Genomic DNA, 22,693 nt, shown 5'->3' with positions numbered 1-22,693 from the left:
GGAATCGGCATGTTTCTTCAGATTGATATTGGAATTTTAAGATGCAGAAAAATTCAACTTGAAATGTTTTTTTTCCTAAAGTGCACCTAATCTTTGGGTATCTAGTCTTATCTTGAATTAAGATGCAAAGCGACATTATAAGATTAGCACATTCTGTGATGCCAAACATCAAGAGATACTGTTGTTTGAAGACACGATCTGTTGTTGTGCTATTGCAGCATACGACGGTTTAAACAGTGAAATATCAGCACAAAAGACGGACTACTATCATTCTATTTAATTTCGCTGTTAAAGCCGTATTTATCGTGTATACAGTTTGCTATATAATTATGTGAATCCGATTGAGCAACATCAGTCTTTTTACGGAGATGACAGCATTATTAGCTTGTATACTAGTATGTTTTTTTTATTCAATATTTTTTATTTATTGTTCATGAATAATGAATGTTTGTGTTTTAAGTTAATACATTGAAAGTTATTACTTGACGTTATAAAGTCTTCACCTTTTAATATTCTAACATATGCGTTTATTATGTAAAACACTGGTTTTATAATATATCATTACTGAGTTAGCGTTCTAAAAGCCATTCTGCTATTGAATAAAACAATTTCAAGGTTGTAAAATATACAGGTTAAAATAATGTACATAAAATAAAAACAGGTGTGAATGCATTCGAAGAAGAATAGTCATCAACAAATTTAAAGGTCAGATCCGACTTTGTGTTTGTTTACACATCGACTCCAGATTCTTCGGTATCAAAATATCATAATAATTTTTTTTTAAACACACAATAAATGTCATCTATGTATTTCGTTGCCTGACTCTTAAGATCTTAAACGCCAAATACGATGAGTTCAAGATCGTGACTTTAGAAAAGGTTCATGATAGAGCAAGCGCGAATTATGTTTGCCTTACAGATGAATAATTATTTAAAAAGGAAGATATTTACAACGCACAGGAAACAAGGATTATGTTCCATTATTCAGCTGTTCTAGATATTCCTGGTAATTCACCAGTAATGCCTTTGATGTGATTTTTCTCGATATAGTTATTGTCCAATTAAAGCCGAAACTCGTACATTTCAGGGTAATTGTCTGCGTACTGAAGACATCAATCGGATCGCAGACATTAAACTGAAAGGGATAGTATACATTTAATTTGCAATAATTGTGAAAATTGTGCATCGTTATTAACAATATGTGTAAAGAGAAGGTATTGTGTATCAATGCATAACACATAAATACTCTCTCCCGTGTAAATGCAAACCATTCAAATACCAGCTCAGTGCTCGTTAAATAAGACAGACATGAATATTCTTGGTTCAAAACAACCAAATAATAAAACAATAGTTTAGCATCATTCCAAACATATATTGTCCGCGTTTTAATAAATTAGTGTTTGTGCAGAACTTTTTTAAACAATGAATTGACAAACATAATATGATTATAACTTAACTTAAAGTAAATGACTGAATTGTAGAAAATTGAAATAACTTTTTTCCATATAAATATTTAATTGATATCTGTTCAAATATTACTCATTCCTTAAAGCCGTTTTCGTTCATCTTGACCAAGTTAATAAATATTTTGATAGAGCATATTCGTCTTTCTTTTATTTTTAATACTATTTAATTAGAAAATTCCAGTATTTAGTTGTTCAATGTCATTTAAACTAATTTCCTCCTCCAAACTCACTTGGAAACAATTTATAATAATGCACAATTTCTTGACGTCACTTTATAATCTGTATTAATCGATTAAGACGAATTACGCAGATAAAATTGTCTCGTTATTTATGGAAAAAATGAACTAATTTTGTTACTTGATTACATCCAATTTACTTTAACTGAATTTAAGTGGTAAAAATAGTTGCATTTAATAACTATTTTAAGAGTATTTTTAAACATTATTTGTTCATAAATGGACTTCTTCACATATGCTGACATACTTTGAAGTTTGTCAATTAAGGCATTGGCGGCAATAAGGATATTACAAAGTTATATACATCATATGACATTTATTTTTACAACATGCTATGTTTTAATGGAATTTTAATCAATTCAAATAATGTTTATCTTAAAAATGTGTAAACAAATTTTTTGAGCGTTTTCATTATTTGCTAATTTTTATTTGACTATCGGTTATAATATTTTGCTGAAATTATGTTCAACATCATGTGGCGTCGAGCTATGTGAACAACTTTCTGTTTGTATTATTACATAAATATTAATTTTCTTTGATTATTAAAAAGTATGTGATAAAAACGATATAAATCTCGTTGGCATGCCATACCTAAATATATAAAAGTCTTTCGGGAAATGTTTTAGAAGACTAATCAAGGGATTGCTTACTTTAAAAAACTGAACTCGTCAAATAAAATATGGTGCGAATTGAGAACTCGTTTCAGTTGAAATCTGTATCACTGTTGACACAGCAGCCTATTGGTAATCAAATTAGTCAAATAACATTGTAATAGGCAAACATAAATAACTACAATTTGATGGTAGTACACGTGTATGTAATGCTTTCCTTATCTGTTTTGTGTTTCTATAAGAAGGGGTAAAGCGAATCCGTATGAAATACACACAGGTCTATGTTTGCCTCTACACCTTTTCATTCAGCTATGTTGGATTCGCAGATAAAAAGAGTTTTGTATACAAAGTATTTGTGGTATTTGTATATATTAACAACATTTAGCTGACACTAGTGAGCGTTAAAGCATACATTATACGCTTTGATTGTTTTCCTCATTTTCCATAGTTTTTGTGTTGTTGCACGAGATAAATTAGACCATACCTTGAGAGGTACGCACCAATAACTTTAAATTGTAATCAAACACGGAAACTTATACATTCATCGTGACAGTAATACAAAATAGTCATGCAATAAGCACAATTCAAGGCTGATATTGGTGACGTTCGTTGTAAAAATATAAATTACATATATAGAGGATATTTGTTGGATTCGGTGGATTATCGATGTTAATTCACGAGTGATCATAGAAAATAATATTTATTTTCTATGATCACGAGTGAATTAAAATCGATATTCAATCGAATCTAACAAATTTTCTTTTTATTTTATCCTTTTTTCACCGTTTATATACATTGATAAAGAGTTTAACTAAAGAATTTCGCTGGGATAATGACGTCATTTCGTCAAAAAATGAGGACATTTCACAGTAAACAGTGAAATTATCAGAGTTAATTCACTGATATTTCTCTATAAGCCACCGGAAAGCATCAAATAAACAGCTATTTGAGAAGTATTTTTACTAAAAAAAATGCAGATTTACATACGTAGATTACGTAAATTTGTTATATACAAAAATATTTATAAAATAATAAATGCAATTGATAAAATACTATTTTTAATTTTTATATATTATTATCTTTTTTTCAATAGGCATTTCTCAATTGCATTTGTTCTCAATTGCATTTAATTATTCTACGGAGTGCATTGATCGATATCAGTATCAACATTTAAACTTACATTTTATGAATAGAACATTTATATTTTGATAGAGGTTATGTTTTACTTATATTTATCGCTTTTTAAAAGTATGAAAGTAAATAAATTTGTTCACAAAATAAGATAGCAAAAAGGGTACTAAATTATATAAACACATGCATATTAATTAAGTTTAATTTAAATAAGAAGCATTTTGTGACACAATTGATCCACAATGTTACATGATGTGACACTTTTTTGACACACGAAAAGATTAATTTCGGGTGGAATAGACATTGTTCTCTGTGTCCACAGCCAGTATGTACTTAAAGTATTCATATCTATATTTATATAGAAAGTTAATTTATAGTTCACAGAATTCAAATTGTCAGTGCCACCTCACAATTGTGAAGGATATATAAAAAGCCTGATTAATCGACATTGTGTTATCAGTGCACAGCCTTATGTATGCATATATTTGTTTACAAAACGTATTTAATTTAGTCATAAAGGTCTTGACGTGTCATTTAAAATTGCCCATTTTCGATGTCAATGTGCTTAAGCAATTTAATCACATGAATTACTTAAGCAATACAATCACATGAATTACGCTATCAGATGTGTATGGATTCTTTTAAAACTTAAAACTGATCTTAAACGAAATGATAATTATATTTGCTTTTAACGTTAATAAAGACGTCAGACAGCATAGGAAACTCATATGCATTTATTTGTCATTTGCCTTGCTGAATCTCTTAAAATTCACAAATAAAACTTTCAATTTGTTTTTACATTTTTTAATCTTAATTATGACACCAAGAATACTGTCGGAAAAGTAAAAAACTACTATCGGAATATAGCGTTATCAAGTTGACGCTTGTACATTTGGCTACACGTAAAGGGAAGGCAATCACCTTAAAATTGCTAATTTTATGGTTCTTGTATAAGGTTCCGAGAATTATGAAATCATCTCTTAACACTTTTGTAACACTCTTGTGGTAGTAAACCAACAAGATCAAACAACTGGTGTGATATATATGTACACATATAACAAGCCGAAAATAATAATAAAAACATTGGAACTTGAAAGAACGATTCGTTAATAAAGAAACATATAACGGAAACAATAATATAACCTTTTAAAACATAGATACACGTTTGAGAATAATCCTAACGATAACATTAGTCGAAGTTCAGCTGAAAACACGTGGTTCCGAGTTTTAAAAGTGATAGTGTCAACAATGTTTTTGAATCTATAGTGATCATATTTCCATATCCCTGGGAAGGAATGATATGGTAAAAATAAAATATGAGCATCGAATGTATTGCAGGACAAGCTTGGCTGTATAAAGCTACTGACAGGATCGAGTATGTATGACATTCATGTTATTTGTTTTAAATACTCGCTTGCCAGCATAAGTGTTTTAAAGGTTTTCGAAAACAATTACAAAAGCAGGTTTTGTAGTAGGGAATCGCAAATTGAGATAATGTACCTAGCAACAAATAAGAAGGTGAAGATAGCGAGGGTTTGCTTCAATCAATGTTTAGAAATATATTTTAAAAACGAGACAGTTTCAATTAGAATGTGTATCATCTATTTATATTAATAGTTGCTTATCGGTTTAAATAAGAAAATTATTTGAAAACATTTATTTAAATCTAAAGAAATGTATAGAATATAGTTATTACAATAACCGTATTTATCTGTTCCAGACATTACTGTGCTTGTGTGCCAAATATAAACAAGTGGACAAATTATTTAACCATATAACATCCTATATAAGTAACTGTTATTAGCGAGTAACACTAATTCACAAGCTTGTATTGTTGCTGTCTTGGAAACAGATCATATTCTATGCATCGTGTTTCTATACTTAGTGGCTTCCCCAGAATAGTTTACCTGCTACAATTGGCGTGAACGACCTCGCGACTTCAAATAAGATTGTCCTTGAAACAAATAGCATTATAAACATATTCGCTGCTATTTACTTATGGTGAGAACCTTGTTTAACCCATTTATGCCTAGCCTCTAGAACAAAAGGCCTTGCAAAAAGCGTAGACCCAGATGAGACACCGCATGATGCGGCGTCTCATCAGGGTCTGCGCTGTTTGCTTCAATGAATTTTCTGTAAGAAATATTCTAAATATAGAAATAAATATACTAGATATCCCTAATTTTGGAAATAAATTGATCCAACTTGAAAGGATGGGAGAGTCTAATAGGCATAAATGGGTTAAGGTAGAGATCAAGTTACCTTTCATTGTAGAAACAAAATATGACAACACCTAATGCTTTTACATTCCATCATTAAATCAAATACATTTGCACTTTCAACAGGGGGAGGGGACGGTAAATGGATGATTTATAGTGGATAAAACTCCTCGTGCTTTGAATTGAGCGTTCCAATGCAGTAATCACTGTTTTTCTCATCCTTAAGTTTATGTTGAATGTATGTCCATGCATTGTATCGGCAATCTGTTAGCTGCCTTATATCAAAGTCATTCGGATGACAAAATAAACTCTCTAATGTCTTTGTTGCGAGAGTTTCATTTTTACTACATTTCATATACTTTGCATGCGCTGTGTATTTTTCTGGTTATTACAATAACGATAACTGTTTGACTTATATAACAATATTTACAGGTGTTAATCCACAATACTTTTACATCTCGAAATAGACATTCGCGGTCATATTGTTCTACATACACGCGCAGCATGCTTCTAAATATTTGCGTAAAGGCATTTATTTTTGCTTGAACACAAATGCGTCTTCAAACAATTTTCGCCGCTGTTTGTTGATTCGTTTGTGGATGGCAGTGTCCTATGTCTTAACAACAGTTTATGTCAAATAGCTAATGTTAGAGCTTCAATATCAAGTTTCTCGCATACTCAGCAAAATAAAACGATTGTGTTCAATCATTTACTCACAGGAACGCACAAATTATCCATTACTTCACGTTTATCTATTTGATGCCTATTTGTCAATGTGCATAAATGCACACAGCAACTGTCATTACCACGTACAAATACCTAGAAGAAATAATTCGTAATTCGTGACAAAATGGCCGACAGTAGCTGGAACAGGGAAGAATCTATAGGTACACCGGCATGTTCAAAATCAATGTCACGTGACTCTCGCGGAGTCACGCCCGCCGCGATATTTTATTGACTATAGCTATAGCGGATAAGAAGATTCCAATCTGTGTATTCTAGGTCTTTGCCACATAATAGAAAAGTCGTTCAAAACGAAGGCTCGAGTACCCAATAATATAAGGCCAAAATGAAAAATAAAATCAAGACAATTATAGGAAATTAAGTTGGACAGTATATTTTGTTTAGTATCAGAATATGACCACGAACTGCACTGATTAGCATTTTAAGATGAACTTGCTTTCATTGATATATTAAATTATAACTACTCTATAATAGACTGGGCGATATTTGAAGATTATGTTGTTTTCATCAACATATCAGCATATTATCACACAAGTTACTGAGCGCTATTCGAAGATAATTTTGTTTTTATCAATATATCAGAATATGAACACATAATACACTAAACGATATTCAAAGATTTTTTTGTTCAATCATTTTTTTTATTATGACCATGTAATTCACTGAGCGATATGTAAAGATTCTATTATTTTCGTAAATATAAAGGATTACAACCCAATATATGAATAGCGCCTTATATGCAGATTCAATTGTTTTCATAAATATATCAGACTATTAACACAAAAGACATTTATGCAGTGATAGCTAAAAATTCTATTGTTTTCGTCAGTATATCACACTATTACCACGAAATACACTGAGTGGTATGTGAAATACTGTTTGCTTCATACAAATGTCATAGCATTGTATAAAAAAGTATAAAAAATACAGATTTTGACAGATTATTTCATACTTATTGTTAACATGCATCAAATAAAAAGCATGTATATAAAAATCGCACATGATGATGGCATGTGCACCATTACCATTACAAATTGGGCCCGTTTACCCCAAAACAAAATTTGAAGTATAACTTCAGACGTTTTTAATTGAAACTGTCTTTCCTTTGGTTAAGAAATATGTGCTATATCGACAAATTACAACAGTTTAAATTCTGCTGTTGATGCTTTTGTAATTATATATCCCTCATCCCGATTATATCTGATAGATGGGTCAAAATGAAATATAAAAAATAAATAGTACCGCTATCAATGACATTATTTGTATTAAAATAAATTATGCTTATTGAAATTAACTATCAATTATGGAATAACCGACAATGTTAATTGATAGAATATATCATTGCGTATATGATTATCATGATTTTACTGTAATACAAATTTTATTCCAACGAAAGACAAATCTCTAAACCGTTTTCAGATAATGTTACTATGTGCATATACCCATATAAAATTAACCATAGTTTGAATACGCAACAAATCTGTGATATGCGACAAATGCATCAAATTAAGTTCGAAAGTATTTTCATACACACCTTTTACATCATGCAAAAGATGTCAAGTGACCATTTTAAAGGTGATACTGTTTTTCATTTATTCAGACGTCAATCACTGATATTTGAATCAAATTTATAAAACATATTGTTTTATATCACACGGAACAAAGGAAAGATACGTAACAGAAAATAAATTGTTTTTGTTTTCACGTAACAATATTTAGTCTCACATATCATTATAGACGATTTAATCATAATCGAATTAGTTTTCTTAAACGTACACTAGGAGACTTTTCAAACGCAACACTTTTCAAACTTGAATATCTCATTGTTAAAAAATGATTTAAACATTTACATGTGATCATTTGACGTTATGTCGCCTTCCTTTGTGGATGGTTACACTAACAACATCGTCGTACTTTCGAGTAATAGGCATACAATCAACCCATTCATAGGTGATTAAATTTGCATCCTAGGTCTCACATAGGTAAAGAACATTTTACTTGAGATAACTGGTTGCCTATTGAAAGTCGAGTAAACCAGATCACACTTTGTCATGTTTTTAAAATTAGCTTCAAGTTGGCTACACTATATTTGGAAGATAATTTTACTCCAGTCAGTAATATCCACAATAGGAATACTAGGTTCAGAGTTAGAACATAGTCAGACGCACCTTATGCCGATCTTAACATGCATTATTGCAATAGAAATGCCATTTCAAGGGTCAAGGGGTCTGGCAAAAAGTCATTTGCTTTCCATGGTTGAACTCTCTGGAACTCTCTTCCTCAGCATATAAAAGATGTCAAAAGTATCTCATCTTTTAAACACAGTGTCAGTGAGCATTTTTAAGACAGGTCGATTTTTAATATGCATCTCTTAAAAAAATTACTGTTGATTTAATACGAATGATTATATTGATAGATGTATTGTGTCTTATATAGTTGCTGTATGATTATTTATAGCATGGCAAATATTATGTTTAACGTTTAAACACTTAAAATGTAATAACTTCTTAATAATGTAAAGTCTAGAACTTATCAGGATATATTCTATGCAAAAGTTAGTATAACTTAAATATGGCATATTTCTTTCATTATTATATACTGTGATATTATTATATACTGTGCTATAAAACGTTGTCTCCTATGTCATACAATATTGTATCTAAAGGACCACAATAAAATAAGGGTTTAATTGCCTTTATTGTGCAATCCTTAACGTATAATGTTTTTTTGACATGGCTTTGTTTATACATGCAGGTTGTTTTTTTAATTATTTGTTGTGTTTATGTAACTTGCTGCCATGTAAATCTATGCAATTTATGTTGAAATAAATCTATCCATCTATAAATCTTTATATCTATTGTACTTACGGGATTCCGTACAAATGTCGGTTGCCTATTCTGGCTTATTGGGACGATTTCTAGAAAGACTGAAAGTTTCTTTACAAAAAAAATGTATCCATAAGGTTTTGGTTTGATTTAATGTCTTCAAAGATGCCATCACTTTACGAGAGCCAATAAGTACCACTTAAATTTTAAATAAAAGAGTGCGAAGACGTATTAAAAAATGCTTTTCTACGCAAATAAACACGTTATACAGAAAACAAATATAATGTAATGATGCTTCCCAAGCTGTATTAATTATTTTTATTTCAACTTTAAGTCTGGTCAGAAGCAAGTAAATCAATGTTCCTGGCGTATTAAACTGTTGTATTTCTTTTCCAAAAGTCCGTTCTCTCATCATTCGTCGAAAACTTAGTACATATTCCGTGAACCTATATTATATATAAAGGTAAAAACAGCGAACCTGAGTTGCAACGATACGTTTTTTATCTCGTTTTAAAAGTTTTTAAACTTTGTTTAACAATGTTTTGAAATTGTATGGTTTTCGGTTTCTTGTTTTCTTATGTTTTAAACAACGTAACATTGACGTTTTTTGTAAAGCTATAAACGTGTAATGACGTTAACACGTAATGAGCCACCAATGGCATATAGGCGTGTTTTTCATCCCATAATTTAATGACAAGTTTAGCTCGAGTGTCGATCGTGTGTCCTTCAGTTTGTCATTGAACAGGAAATCTTCAAGATTACATTTTAAAAGTGTAATTGGTATATAAGACTCATCCGAAAACTTCATAAAGACAAGCGATACAATATCGTTTTAATTTCATTTTAAACGTTGTGAATATAGGCATACTAATTCGTTTCTGCATGATGAATGACAACTATGTACGCAATTTCCACATAGTTACCATCCAAATCTTCTAGTTTATTACATAAATGATCAAAGTGTTGAGAGGAGCATATTTTTTAATTGATGTCATTATGTGATATACGTTTTTCGACTCTTCAATACCGATTTACCTACTGAGCGCGTGAAATTGCGGCAATAAATTAACATATCAATTTTATTCCGCTGCACTTATACCTTTCAGGGGCAATAGAGCAATTATGAAGGAGTTACAAAGGCGCATTTTGAATACATTTTTACTGCTGACTTAACTGGAACCTGATCACGTTTTATGGGTAAGTTAATAAGCATTTACGCTTGAGGGGAATTAACTTTACTCACCTTGCATTAAGATGCTTACACGCAACAGAGTCGGGTGAAAATCACAGGTGGTCAGCGTGTGGCTATGATATTAAGTAGTGAAAACATTATTTTGAATGATACATAATCATATTATAACGAAAAATAAACTTTTCTGAAAAAAAAAATGTTTTCACTATCAAATATATATCTGTAACAAGGTATTCAACTCGAAATCACCCGAAAACAGGGGGCATCGCTTTGAACAGCCATTACTTCATCAATTTTGCAGCGATTTTCATGAACCTGGTCTAATTCAACGCAGAAATGAAATTTCTTTATGGATATGTATATATCTTGTTATATTTCTACACATGCTGGGTCAAATTTTAAGAAATAACACGATGCACAATTTACGTGACCTACTTGACAGCGATCAGACAGGATTAATGAATGAAATCTCCAGGTGTAAAGACACACCTTCGCATTGGACCAATGGCATCACTCATGTGTTTAAAATGTCAGTTAGTTGAAATGTATGTGAAAAAAGGTTTCAAATGGCGCTGGACAGTTAGTTTTGATGCATAATGCAACGGCAAGCACGGTAAGAATGTTTATTCATACGTTTTATTGAATTATGGTATCGAGGTCCGTGAACTTTGCAGGGAAAATGCCCTTAACTCCGTGAAGATTTCAGTCTAAGATCCGGTATGGTCGATGTCAAGTATGTCACGCGAGTTGTGTATCGTGTTATTTCTTAAAAGTTGACTCAGTATTTGTAAAAATATTGCAAGACATGTACATTTTCAGAAAGGAAATTTATTTATGCGTTGAATAAGACCAAGATCGTGAAAATCGCTGCAAAATTGATGAAGTAATGGCTGTTCAAAGCGATGCACCCTGTTTTCGGGTGCTTTCGAGTTAAATACATTGTTCTATATATATATATATTGGATGGTGGGTTTTTTTTCAGAAGAAGATTCAGAAGATTTTTCGTTAAAATATGATTATTTATCATTCAAAATGATGTTTTCACTAATTAATATCACTGCCACACGCTAACCACCAGTTGTGAAAATGTGGATACACGTTTAAATGTAAATGCTATCAAAATAATCATTCAAATACATAACGAAAGCTTTCTTATTACATATTGTTTGAAATAGTTGGCAACTACAGAACATGTGTACTTGCACTTATTTAAATAATATTGATTTAAAGCGAACACTGTCTACCTTTTTAAGTTCAAGGCTGAATAATAATTATGAGGTAAATTATTTCACTCTCATCGAATCGACACGCTATTAAAGGCGGATATTCTAGCGTGTTCTTTATCATTTAGAATTACATATAGTTACGTATCCCATTTGTCTACAGACATATATCTGATACGGCTAACACCTCTGACCCGACACGCAGCCTATATCTGCATGGTGTCTGCATGTCATGCTTTCCTATGCCTGAAGTGCACTTTACAATTAGAATACATCAAACAAAAACAGTGTAAAATAGAAGATTTATTCTTGTATGGACAAGTATCTTTGATTTGATTTAAGATAAATAAACACTTTATTTACTTCAAACACAATTTGTATGTAATGCGTGAACGAAACAAAATTGATTTCAGGGGTGATCTATGATTGAACAAATAAGGTAATCATAAAACTGAATAAAACACGTGGATAGCTTTACCAATTGATTGATATATTGTTACTTAAATTGATAAATAAAATGCATTTTTTTCGTACGATCCTTTTAATGAAGGCTTATGACAGAATGTTATCATCTGTTACTTTATATTTGCCAACGAATAAATCTTTAACTGCTATAATATTAATCATTTTTTGTTTAGATAACGGTAAAAAAAGAATTCGGGTTCAATACCCTCTCAGTTTTCATGTAGACCTTACCCTATTTTAAAATTGTATTGCATTCTCAATTTCTTATTGGTTTGATTATTGATCATTTAATTGGAACTTTATATTTACTTTCGATAAAAGCTTAGTTCTGAAAAATATGACTGAGATATAATCGTTCACTGGACGTCTGTGTATTATTGTTTGTTTTCAATTTCTCTCTAAATACTCATTTCCGAGTATAATTTATTACTAAAATTATTAATTATTATATTTGATGTATGTACAGTTTATAGTGAATAATATATTAATAAATATATTAAATATTTAAGAGCACCCAGTATTGATAACAATAAAACTTTGTATTACGCTAAATTTTTATCCCTTTCGCTTAATAAAAGTTTCATTAATTACTAACATTATTAAAATGGGGGTAAAGTACCATAAAGATGTATTTTATACACAAATGCCAACTACTTAACATGATTTTACACTTATTTACACCAAAAAGATTTATTTTAGCAGAATTCGGGATTATAATCCTGCAGCAGCAAGTATTTTGCAGATTGAGCCAAAAAGATGGACAATTGACCTAAAATTAAACACTTATAAGATGCAGTTATGATCTTCTGAATCGCATAAATGCATATTCTCACCACAATGAAGCATTTAATAAAGCAATTAATGAGATTTATATCAACACAGGTAGCACAAAAACATCACAAAAATCGAACTTGCAATGTGGTTTTGTAATTGCATTGTATATAAAAAATAATGATCTAAACATCTGAACAAAACCACGATAAAACTTTAATTTAATGTAAATTTCCGCAAAGTTTACGTCATAAAACATGTGATCATCTTTCTTTTCATTACCGACGGAATACTTGCGGTTAAGTTTACGAACGTACTAAAGGAATTACTTGAATCTACATGTGTTTTATTTTACCATACAATGCAATCATATAATAAACTCACTCAAGCATAATACATTTATCGTGAACACCATTGGAGTGTTCATGTGTCGTATGAATAGATATGCAAAACAATAATAAAAACGAGCATTTTGTATCTACAAACATCTTTTTTACCAGACCACATCTGACGTTGAAATTTCGGCAATTGCCATGAGGAACACTGATTTTTAATTGGTTAAGTTTATTTTACGAACAATTGTACGAAATTCTCGTTAATTTTGAATTGTAATGTTACTTTAAAACGATGCGCTTTTCATTACTGTATTTATCCTCTAGTTAGATTGGTAGTTTCATAAAGAATGTTATACGTCTGGAAAAAAATAATATGGAATGCATGTATATAAATAATCCAAGTTTCTATTCCAGATATATGTGTGCTTATGCTGCGGATAAATACACTCACGTGGAAGCATTGTGTATTATTATATTCATATTTACATGTAGCTATCATTAACGAATAAAGCTTACTTATTTACAGATTTATATAAGAGTTTCCTCTGAAGCAAGCTAGACTTTGGCATCATGAACATAAATAAGAATAATTCATAGTACAATTGTGCTCATACTTAAACCATTTCTGCCTAGTGGACTATCCCATCCTTCTAAATTGGATCAGTTTATTTTCAAAATTAGGGATGTCTAGTGTATGTATTTCTATATTTAGATTATTTCTTACAGAAATTCCTTTAAGCAAACAGCGGCGTCTCATCTGGGTCTACGCTGTTTGCCAAGGCCTTTTTTTCTAGACGCTAGGCATAAATGGGTTAGTTATTACTACTATTGTACTCCTTTTCAATTACGGATTATGCTTTATGCAGTAATGAGACGATTGTCATCATTCACAAAAACTATATGAACACAAACAGCTTTCATATTTGAACATTAGATCAACTTAATGTTGTAAATATGATGTGAAGTGAAGGTTAAGTGTAGAGCGCACACTGTGTACTTTCTTTGTTTTTGTGACAGTCCGAGAAAATAACTGTATTGTATCATATAACAACATGAATTCCGTACATGGGAGTATTCACAATTAATGTTACGTCTCGTAATCCGTCATGAAAGCACCTCTGTCGGTATTATACAACGTAACCACGAAGTATACTTTAAACATTTGCTTGAAATGCCGTTTTTCTAAAACAAAAATGATTTTCATTTTTCAATCAACTATCCCCGCAGTTGTTTGATATGTTGTAGATGACCGGGTCACTATTGACCTTTTATTATGCCGGCTAAACAAGATATGTCAAATAGCAAATGTTTGGAGAAACAATATCCAGATATTCACAGTCAAATAAATGGATTTTGTACAAACACGCAAGAATGGTATTCAAGCATTTGATTTTATTCATGTTGATGCCGTTTAAAAAGTTATGCGTATACACAAACTAGCTGTTACCATTACGTAGACACAAACTAGCTGTTACCTCTACATAGATGAAGTTTTTTTGTCTTAACCTGAGCAAAATACAGATTATAATTCTAATAAATCAGGACAAGCATACGATTTACGAGTAAACGTTACTCAGTAGATGCATTCGTAAAATCGGGGATTGTTTAGGATTGAGCGGCCAATTGCGGTGTCTGTGTGAGTGACGGAATACTTTTATCACTCGGCTAGACTGCTCAATTATAAACTGCGAGATTGTGGGTGGCTTTGGCTGGCGGGGTTTTCCCCACATGAACCAAGATCTTGAATTCTGTATATTTTGCAATGTTATGTAAGTTGAGATATTTAACCCATTTATTCCTAGTGGACTCTCCCATCCTTCTAGATTGGATCAATTTATTTCCGAAATTAGGGACGTCTAGTTTATTTATTTCTATATTTAGAATATTTGTTACAGAAATTCCTTAAAGCAAACAGCGCAGACCCTGATGAGACGCCGCATCATTTTAATTATTATTCGTTTTTTATATTAATGTTTTGTTCGTCAAGAGAAATGTTTAGTACTTAATTGGTTGAATTATTACTAAATAACAATTAACTAGCATTAAGATAATGACTTAAGATGCGTGAGAGAGAAGTCGGTTTTTGAATAAATCATAAATGAAATATATAATTTCGACTTTCCATGTGTGTATGTTATTCGTGTAAACATTCATTTATCCACAAAGAGTATTGTAACAAGTGCTCACATGTTTCACTCTTAACATTGTATTGAAGAAAAAGGTGGACGCGTACACTCAGAAATATCATTTGACCTATTAGAGAAGAATACAATTTAGTACAATATTCTATTATAATGTTTGATGTTATATATTTTTTTAATGTATTCCTTTGTAACATATAATGCTTGAGTATAACATTTTAAACACATTTCTAAATAGTTTTATAGTACTGTGTTTTAATCGATTGCAAAAATCTATTACTTTCATTTACTACATATTTAACCCATTAATGCCTAGCGTCTAGAAAAAAGGCCTTGGCAAACAGCGTAGACCCAGATGAGACGCCGCATGATGCGGCGTCTCATCAGGGCTGCGCTGTTTGCTTAAAGGAATTTCGGTAAGAAATATTCTAAGTATCGAAATAAATATGCTAGATATCCCTAATTTTGGAAATAAATTGATCCAATTTAGAAGGATGGGAGAGTCCACTAGGCATAAATGGGTTAACACATAGAAAAGAACATCAACGCTACATCTGTGTATACTGACACAACAAGAAACAGTGAATCCATAGTTTGGACAATAATTGACCAGAAATTAAATGTTAAAGTGTCGTGTTAAATAAATCACGCAATGTATCGGGGAGAGATGTAACGAGTAACTTTGCAACGGAATGAAACAAGATACAACATGAAGGGTCTAGAATAACAAATGATAACGGGGCTTGCAATTGTTAACATAATCAAAAGTGGTAAAGTACTAAAGGTCGACAGGCGAAGGTATATATACAAATAAGATATAATTGAAATAAATGTGATTGTATTATCCTCCCATAGATTGACAAATTACTTACGAATACCGTATTTGACACAGATTGTTCTATAAAATATTTTGCCGGTGGATTGCTCCGATTACTTTTGAAATTAAAAATACACACGAACAGGTTACATTTAAAAGTAACTTGAACCAACCCGATACTGAAAAATCTAAATTACAATGGTCAGCCTAAACAAGACAAAAATTTATTAAGCAATAAAGGCCTGTCGCCCAAAAGTGATCGTACTCAACACAAATACACAAAAACGAAACATAATTGAATAGACGCGCATTATCCTGTTGTTTGAACATTTTACATATAAACATAAAACTTGCCTGAAACATAATTGCAAAATAGCACTGAAACTACGTGTAATTCCATTTTATCCCTGATTCCGTTTTTGATATTATCTTCAATAGCAACCATGAATATTTTATTTGATTTCGTTCTACCAGCACGAGGACACGATAATTATCTTAAAATAAAGCATTATTAAGTTAGGCAACTATATATTGAACACGAATAATTGCAGTGCTTCAGATTATATCATGCACAGATTATAAGCAATAATTTACTTAAAAACTAATTGCGTTTCAACATGGACTTATGGTGTAAATAAAATGGATTCCGATATCTTTCATTTGTTTGAAAAGCCACTTGTTACATAAGAATGTTATCTATATACGACTCTACATTTTTTATACAATTTTGCGATATCAAATAATTACGTTATGCGAATTTATATTAACAACTACGCTTATTTATGACGATGGTCTATTGCAGTGAAATAGAACAGCGCCATTAACCCTTTGCATGCTGGGAACTTTGTCGTCTGCTAAAATGTCGTCTGCTGAATTTCAAAATTAGCATTTTCTTCGATCTTTTTCAAAGAATACTATCAAAAAAGCAAACAGTTTGGATCCAGATGAGACGCCACGTTCTGTGGCGTCTCATCTGGATCCAAACTGTTTGCAAAGGCCTTCAAAATTCGGTTCCAGCACTGAAAGAGTTAAAAGTGACACAAAACGTGTAATATGTATATGGCCTATGCTCTTAGTTTATAACGCACACTGGTCAATTTGGAATTTTGGGGAAATCAACGTTAAGAAATAATTGCGATTGGCATCGAAGGTAACGCCTGCGATGCGCACAATTTACAAACTGCATGCAATGATTGGGATTAACCCTTGCAGTGCTGGAACCAAATTTTGAAGGCCTTTGCAAACAGTTTGGATCCAGATGAGACGCCACAGAACGTGGCGTCTCATCAGGACCAAAACTGTTTGCTATTCTGATGGAATTCTTCGGAAAAAAATCGAAGAAAATGCTAATTTTAGAAATTCAGCAGAAGACATTTTAGCAGACGACAAATTTCCCAGCATGCAGAGTTAAAGTCGTTCGAATTCGTGAGCTTCGGATTGTATACACGATAAACATCATGAAAATAAATCAGGGACAAGTTTAATGTTTTCCATGTTCTAGAAATAATGGAAGTAATGTGTCGCCTTAATAGAAAAATTGCCAATCTTAACAGTTGCATAGAGATAAACTGAATATTTATCTAATATTCGTTTGTTGATTATTAGATAACAACTACATGGGGAAGAGTGACGTTAGCGCCATTCAATATCTATTATCCTTATGCGGTATTACAATCAGTCTTTTGAAATATAGATCAAATATAATCGGGTACATGTATATAATTGCTCTGTAAATGATTTATATTAATCTAATTAACATTGTTTTAACAGTAATTTAAACACACAATGTTTAAAAGAAAAAAACTACAGATTTATATTTTAAAATAAAATTTATAGTACCAGACTATCATCAAACTATAATTTTTACATGGACTTTTTTCGACCATAAATCAGCGTGTTTTATGTATTAAGATGTGGTTTGTGGAAGATAGTTTCCTAATAGAAATGTCAAAATATAATTTATCTGAGAAAAAACGTTTCTGCTGCCATTTCGAGAAACGAATGGAAATGAATAGAACATGAGAGTTATATTTTGTGGATTCGAGAAGTTATAAATTACGCATACAATTCAAATTAAAAAAAAAATTAATTTAGTGTGTACGTTCAAGCATTATTCTACATTAAAATTCTTTTTATAATATTAATACTACGAATTTCATTTTCAGACACATTCATAACCAAGTTTTTGTAGATAAAATATTTAGGATGTATGCTTTCTACGAAGAAAATATAAACAGGGGTGTAAATAGATTTATTAATAACTGAAGGCAAGAGCTTGCGGTCTATAAACCACGAACGCAAATCTAACACAAAGAACAATCAATGTATAAAAATAGGTTGTGTCAGCTTTTTATCAACGAACAATCAACAAGAATGTAAAAACAAATGTAACTAACTAAATTACATTGTTAAAAATGTTTATAGTGACTTAATAGCATACCCGTTTTTTTTAAATTTCATACTATAGTAGGCAGTTACAGCGATCGAATGACATAATTTAACATTTTCTATCGAACAATTTTTATTGTGACTAAAACGAATCAATAACACAACTACGTAACGGTATGTGCTTTCCATAAAAACAACATATGAAGTGTTCCAAAAACCAAAAGCTGTTGTAATTTCCTTACTTTTACAATACTTGATTATACTAAAAGTCTAAGTTTCAAATGAATTTGTAGTTTTAAACAATGTATGTTTGTGATCTTTAGTTCTTTAAAAGATGTTGCCATAACTCCAAACGTTGATATAAAATCAACAAATTGTCTGAGATTGTGGCATTTTATCACTCAATGCATCAATTATACAAATACAGATTGATTTTTTAGAAGTATTATATGTTTCTTTGCATGCCTATTAATATGCAATTTATTGTTTTTAAAGTATTGACATTTTATTGGCGTTTGTAAATCGTATATTCACACCGAACTGTTACAACAAATATTCAAAGATTGTGCTTAGAGGTATTGTAAGACAAACCATCCAAACACATCGGTGTTCAATCAAGGCAAAATGTCCTTATTTATAAAATATCACTTACCTCTAATCTCAACACTCCAACGGGGGGACTAGCAAATGGGATACCAAAGAATTTCTCGACTTTCTTTTGCCCATGGGCCATTTCAACAAGTCCTCTAACTTTTCCGGCATCTGTTAACCGTACAGAATATTCAGTACCATCCGATTCTTTTACCACAATTATTATCCATAAACACGTGTACATAAAAGTCCATACTCTTAACATTAAATCTAATTCCATTGTATAATAAATTGCTCACTCACTCACGTATTTCTTATTAAATTTTAACAATGTTATCCCCAGCGTCGGTAATACACCAACAAATATTATTTTGATGTTTTAAACATCATCTACGATGCAAGAATTTCAATGAACCACAAGATGTTAGTCGGTGTTTAAATAAATAAACTAATTCAGCAAAGTGTGTTACCCTACGTACGTTCTACACCGACCACCTCTTGACAGACACTGATTAGAGCAACAGCGTATGTAACCGTATTTCCTGCACAGCTACTTTGCAAGCCGATAGTCGGTATTTGAGGAATGAAAGCGCTTCGAATGTTATCGATGGCCGATGCATGAACAGTAGTTGTCGTTAAAAGGAATCATTGATGTTCATTAACCGTGTTAATGCCTCCTAAAGTTCAAAATGATATGTATTTATTTTGCGATTCGAGTAAGTTTTTGAATAAGGACGACTTCTTTATTTAAATCGTAGAATTCACCAATACAAAAATGTTACTTTTGTTAGCCTTATAAAACAAATTGTTTCTATAATAGTTCACTCAACGAACACCACTTATTTTACCTGTTTTCCTTAACATGGTTTAACTATCCTTTTATTAAACATATATTGGTTTAAAAAGTGCTAGTAACATGTATCGTCGACCGACAAGACCCCTTGTACCGTATTGGTTAATAGTAATTATATACCAATTAAAAACATTCAATAGATAAAACAGGTAACGTCTCGACATGTAGTAAAACGATGATTACCTAGAATAATATCTCTGTTGACTGTGTTAGCTAACAACGGCAATGGTGTCTTAAAGGTGCATATCTCAAAGAAGCCGAAAGCGAGAGGTAAAATTCTGGCGCCTCTAATCTTTCTTGTAGCTTCACCGCTTTCATCTAGTATTCCATAGAAGCTGTTTTCTGAACTTACATTTATCCGTGATAGACAATGCATGGTGTCGCTATATTACTCTTCAAAGTGTTAATTGACCTTGTTAACTTGTTGTCATGATAATAATTTGATCCAAGTTATTAAATATGTGGAAACAACATTCCTGCAAAATACACAGGAGCATCATTTATCAAGAAATCGAGAGCATTAAAAAATTAAAATTAATAAATGAAATAATTGTAATTACGTATACATTAAATTGGTTATATGCCCTGAATCGATCACTAGCAGTTCCATGTATTAAGGCATTTAAGTTACGATTCTGATTGTATGCATGAATCATCCTTACAAATGAATAGTTTCATAACAAAATATATTTAGTAATGAATTTTGACTGACATGTTTAAATAAACATGTTTCACCCAAATATTTTTTTCTAGTTTGTCATAGAGAACGCCAACTAGTGTCATTAACCCATTTATGCCTAGCGTCTAGAAAAAAAGCCTTTGCAAACAGCGTAGACTCAGATGAGACGCCGCATCATGCGGCGTCTCATCAAGGTCTGCGCTGTTTGCTTTTCTGTAAGAAATATTCTTTTCTTTTCTGTAAGAAATATTCTAAACATAGAAATAAATATACTATACATCTCTAATTTTGGAAATAAATTGATCCAATTTAGAAGGATGGGAGAGTCCACTAGACATAAATGGGTCAAAACTGTTTATAAAAGTATGCGCTATTGTTTTTATATGGATCATACTCCAACACTATGTGAGCAAGGGCATCGTGACAAGACTGACACTGATACCGATACAATTTTATAATTTATGATGAACATTAATGAGCACGACGATCAAAGCGCAGCGAAATTGCTTTATTCTAATTGATGTCATTATGTTTTACACGTTTTCGACCCATCAATACACGTTTACCTACTGAGCGCGTAAAATTGTGGTAATAAATTAACATATCAATTTTATTCCGCTACACTACAGCCATTTGAAGGCGTTCGAGCAAGTACGACCCTTACTAAGTAACAAAGGTGCATTTTGAATACACGATACTACTGAAGTAACTATATTTGATCACATGTGATGGGTAAATTAAAGTCGCATAGATTAAAATGTAATTCAATAAAACTCGGATTGACATAATTCCGAATTAAACGAAACGCCACGGCGATATTTAAGGATATTTAAGGAGGCTTTTGTGTGCCAATGATGTCCCAATAAACTATTGCGTATAAACGAAATGCACACTAAATGTAAAAATTCGAAGGATTAAAATGCCTTTAACAAATGGTATGTACACGATGTGAACTAAATGTACTTGCGGAATTAATCCAGAGGCGACCCCATCGAAGGCATGCATAATCTGTTCACGTCTGTTCAATAACACAATAATTCCTTAAATACTGCACTTCATATAATAAATAATTTCTCAACGAGGACGATTTATTCCGTACTAATATACCAACATGATAATATTGTATGGATGTCAATAAGGGATTTAGTCGGCACGATTTAAAATTATACAAGTTCTGCATTTTTTAGTTAATTGTGGACTGCTAAGAAAAACAATAATGCATGCTTAACAAGTCATACGAGGCTCGCAATATATTCTAAATATCTTTTATGTAGGTAGTTTTTTTAAGTACTTTGCTATTATTTTCTCGGCAGTTTTCTGAGCTCTGAAGTGCTCCATATCTCGATGTATTGCTGTTTTCCAGAGTATTTTGTTCTCCATATCTCAATGCTTTTCTTTATTCTGGAGTACTTGTTCCTTTTATCTCGGTTGTTGTCTGTGGTTGAAGTTCTTTTTCCTCTATTTCTCGGTAGTTTTCTGTTGCCTGAAGTATTTTATCCTCCAAATCTCGGTAGTTTTCTCTTGGGTGAAGTATTTTGTCCTCCACATCTCGATAGTTTTCTCTTGGGTGAAGTATTTCATTCTCCATATCTCGGTAGTTTTTGCTGGGTGAAGTACTCTGTTCTCCATATCTCTGTAGATTTCACTGCCCTTAAGTACTATGTTCTTCATATCTCTGTAGTTTTCGCTGGTCTTATGTACTCTGTTCGCCATATCTCTGTAGTTTTATGTGGTCTGAAGCTTAAACCAACATTATTCTTCTTTTGAGTGCAATATTTTTAATTTGCCTTCTTCAGTCTTCTTGATTGTTCTGACTTTTGATGCATTTTATATTTTGAAGTTGTTGTTGGTTATATGGTGTACAATTTATTTCGATGCTTTGTATGTTACGCAGAACGATAATCTCGATATTTCTACATCCGAATGACTATCACTGTTTTTACCAAAACAAGACAACGTACTTGCGAATTGTAATTGTGTTTAGTTTATAAGGATAAGGCATATTTT

The 22,693-nt window shown here is 31.6% G+C and overlaps 1 protein-coding gene across 1 annotated transcript in view; it reads right to left on the bottom strand.

Moving 5' to 3' along the window:
- LOC127853387 (carboxylesterase 1C-like) overlaps positions 1–19,649 on the bottom strand; it is a 42,829-nt gene extending 23,180 nt beyond the window's left edge. The window contains exon 1 of the mRNA XM_052387887.1: positions 19,216–19,649. Coding sequence (XP_052243847.1) covers positions 19,216–19,434 — 219 coding nt within the window. The 5' untranslated portion in view covers positions 19,435–19,649. The remainder of the gene's footprint in view (positions 1–19,215) is intronic.
- Positions 19,650–22,693: the final 3,044 nt, after the last annotated feature.

This window comes from Dreissena polymorpha, chromosome 12 (genome assembly GCF_020536995.1).
Source record: "Dreissena polymorpha isolate Duluth1 chromosome 12, UMN_Dpol_1.0, whole genome shotgun sequence".
In the NCBI taxonomy this organism is placed as follows: domain Eukaryota; kingdom Metazoa; phylum Mollusca; class Bivalvia; order Myida; family Dreissenidae; genus Dreissena; species Dreissena polymorpha.
Note: the sequence above shows the minus strand (reverse complement) of the source record. Positions and strands in the feature narration are given on the sequence as shown.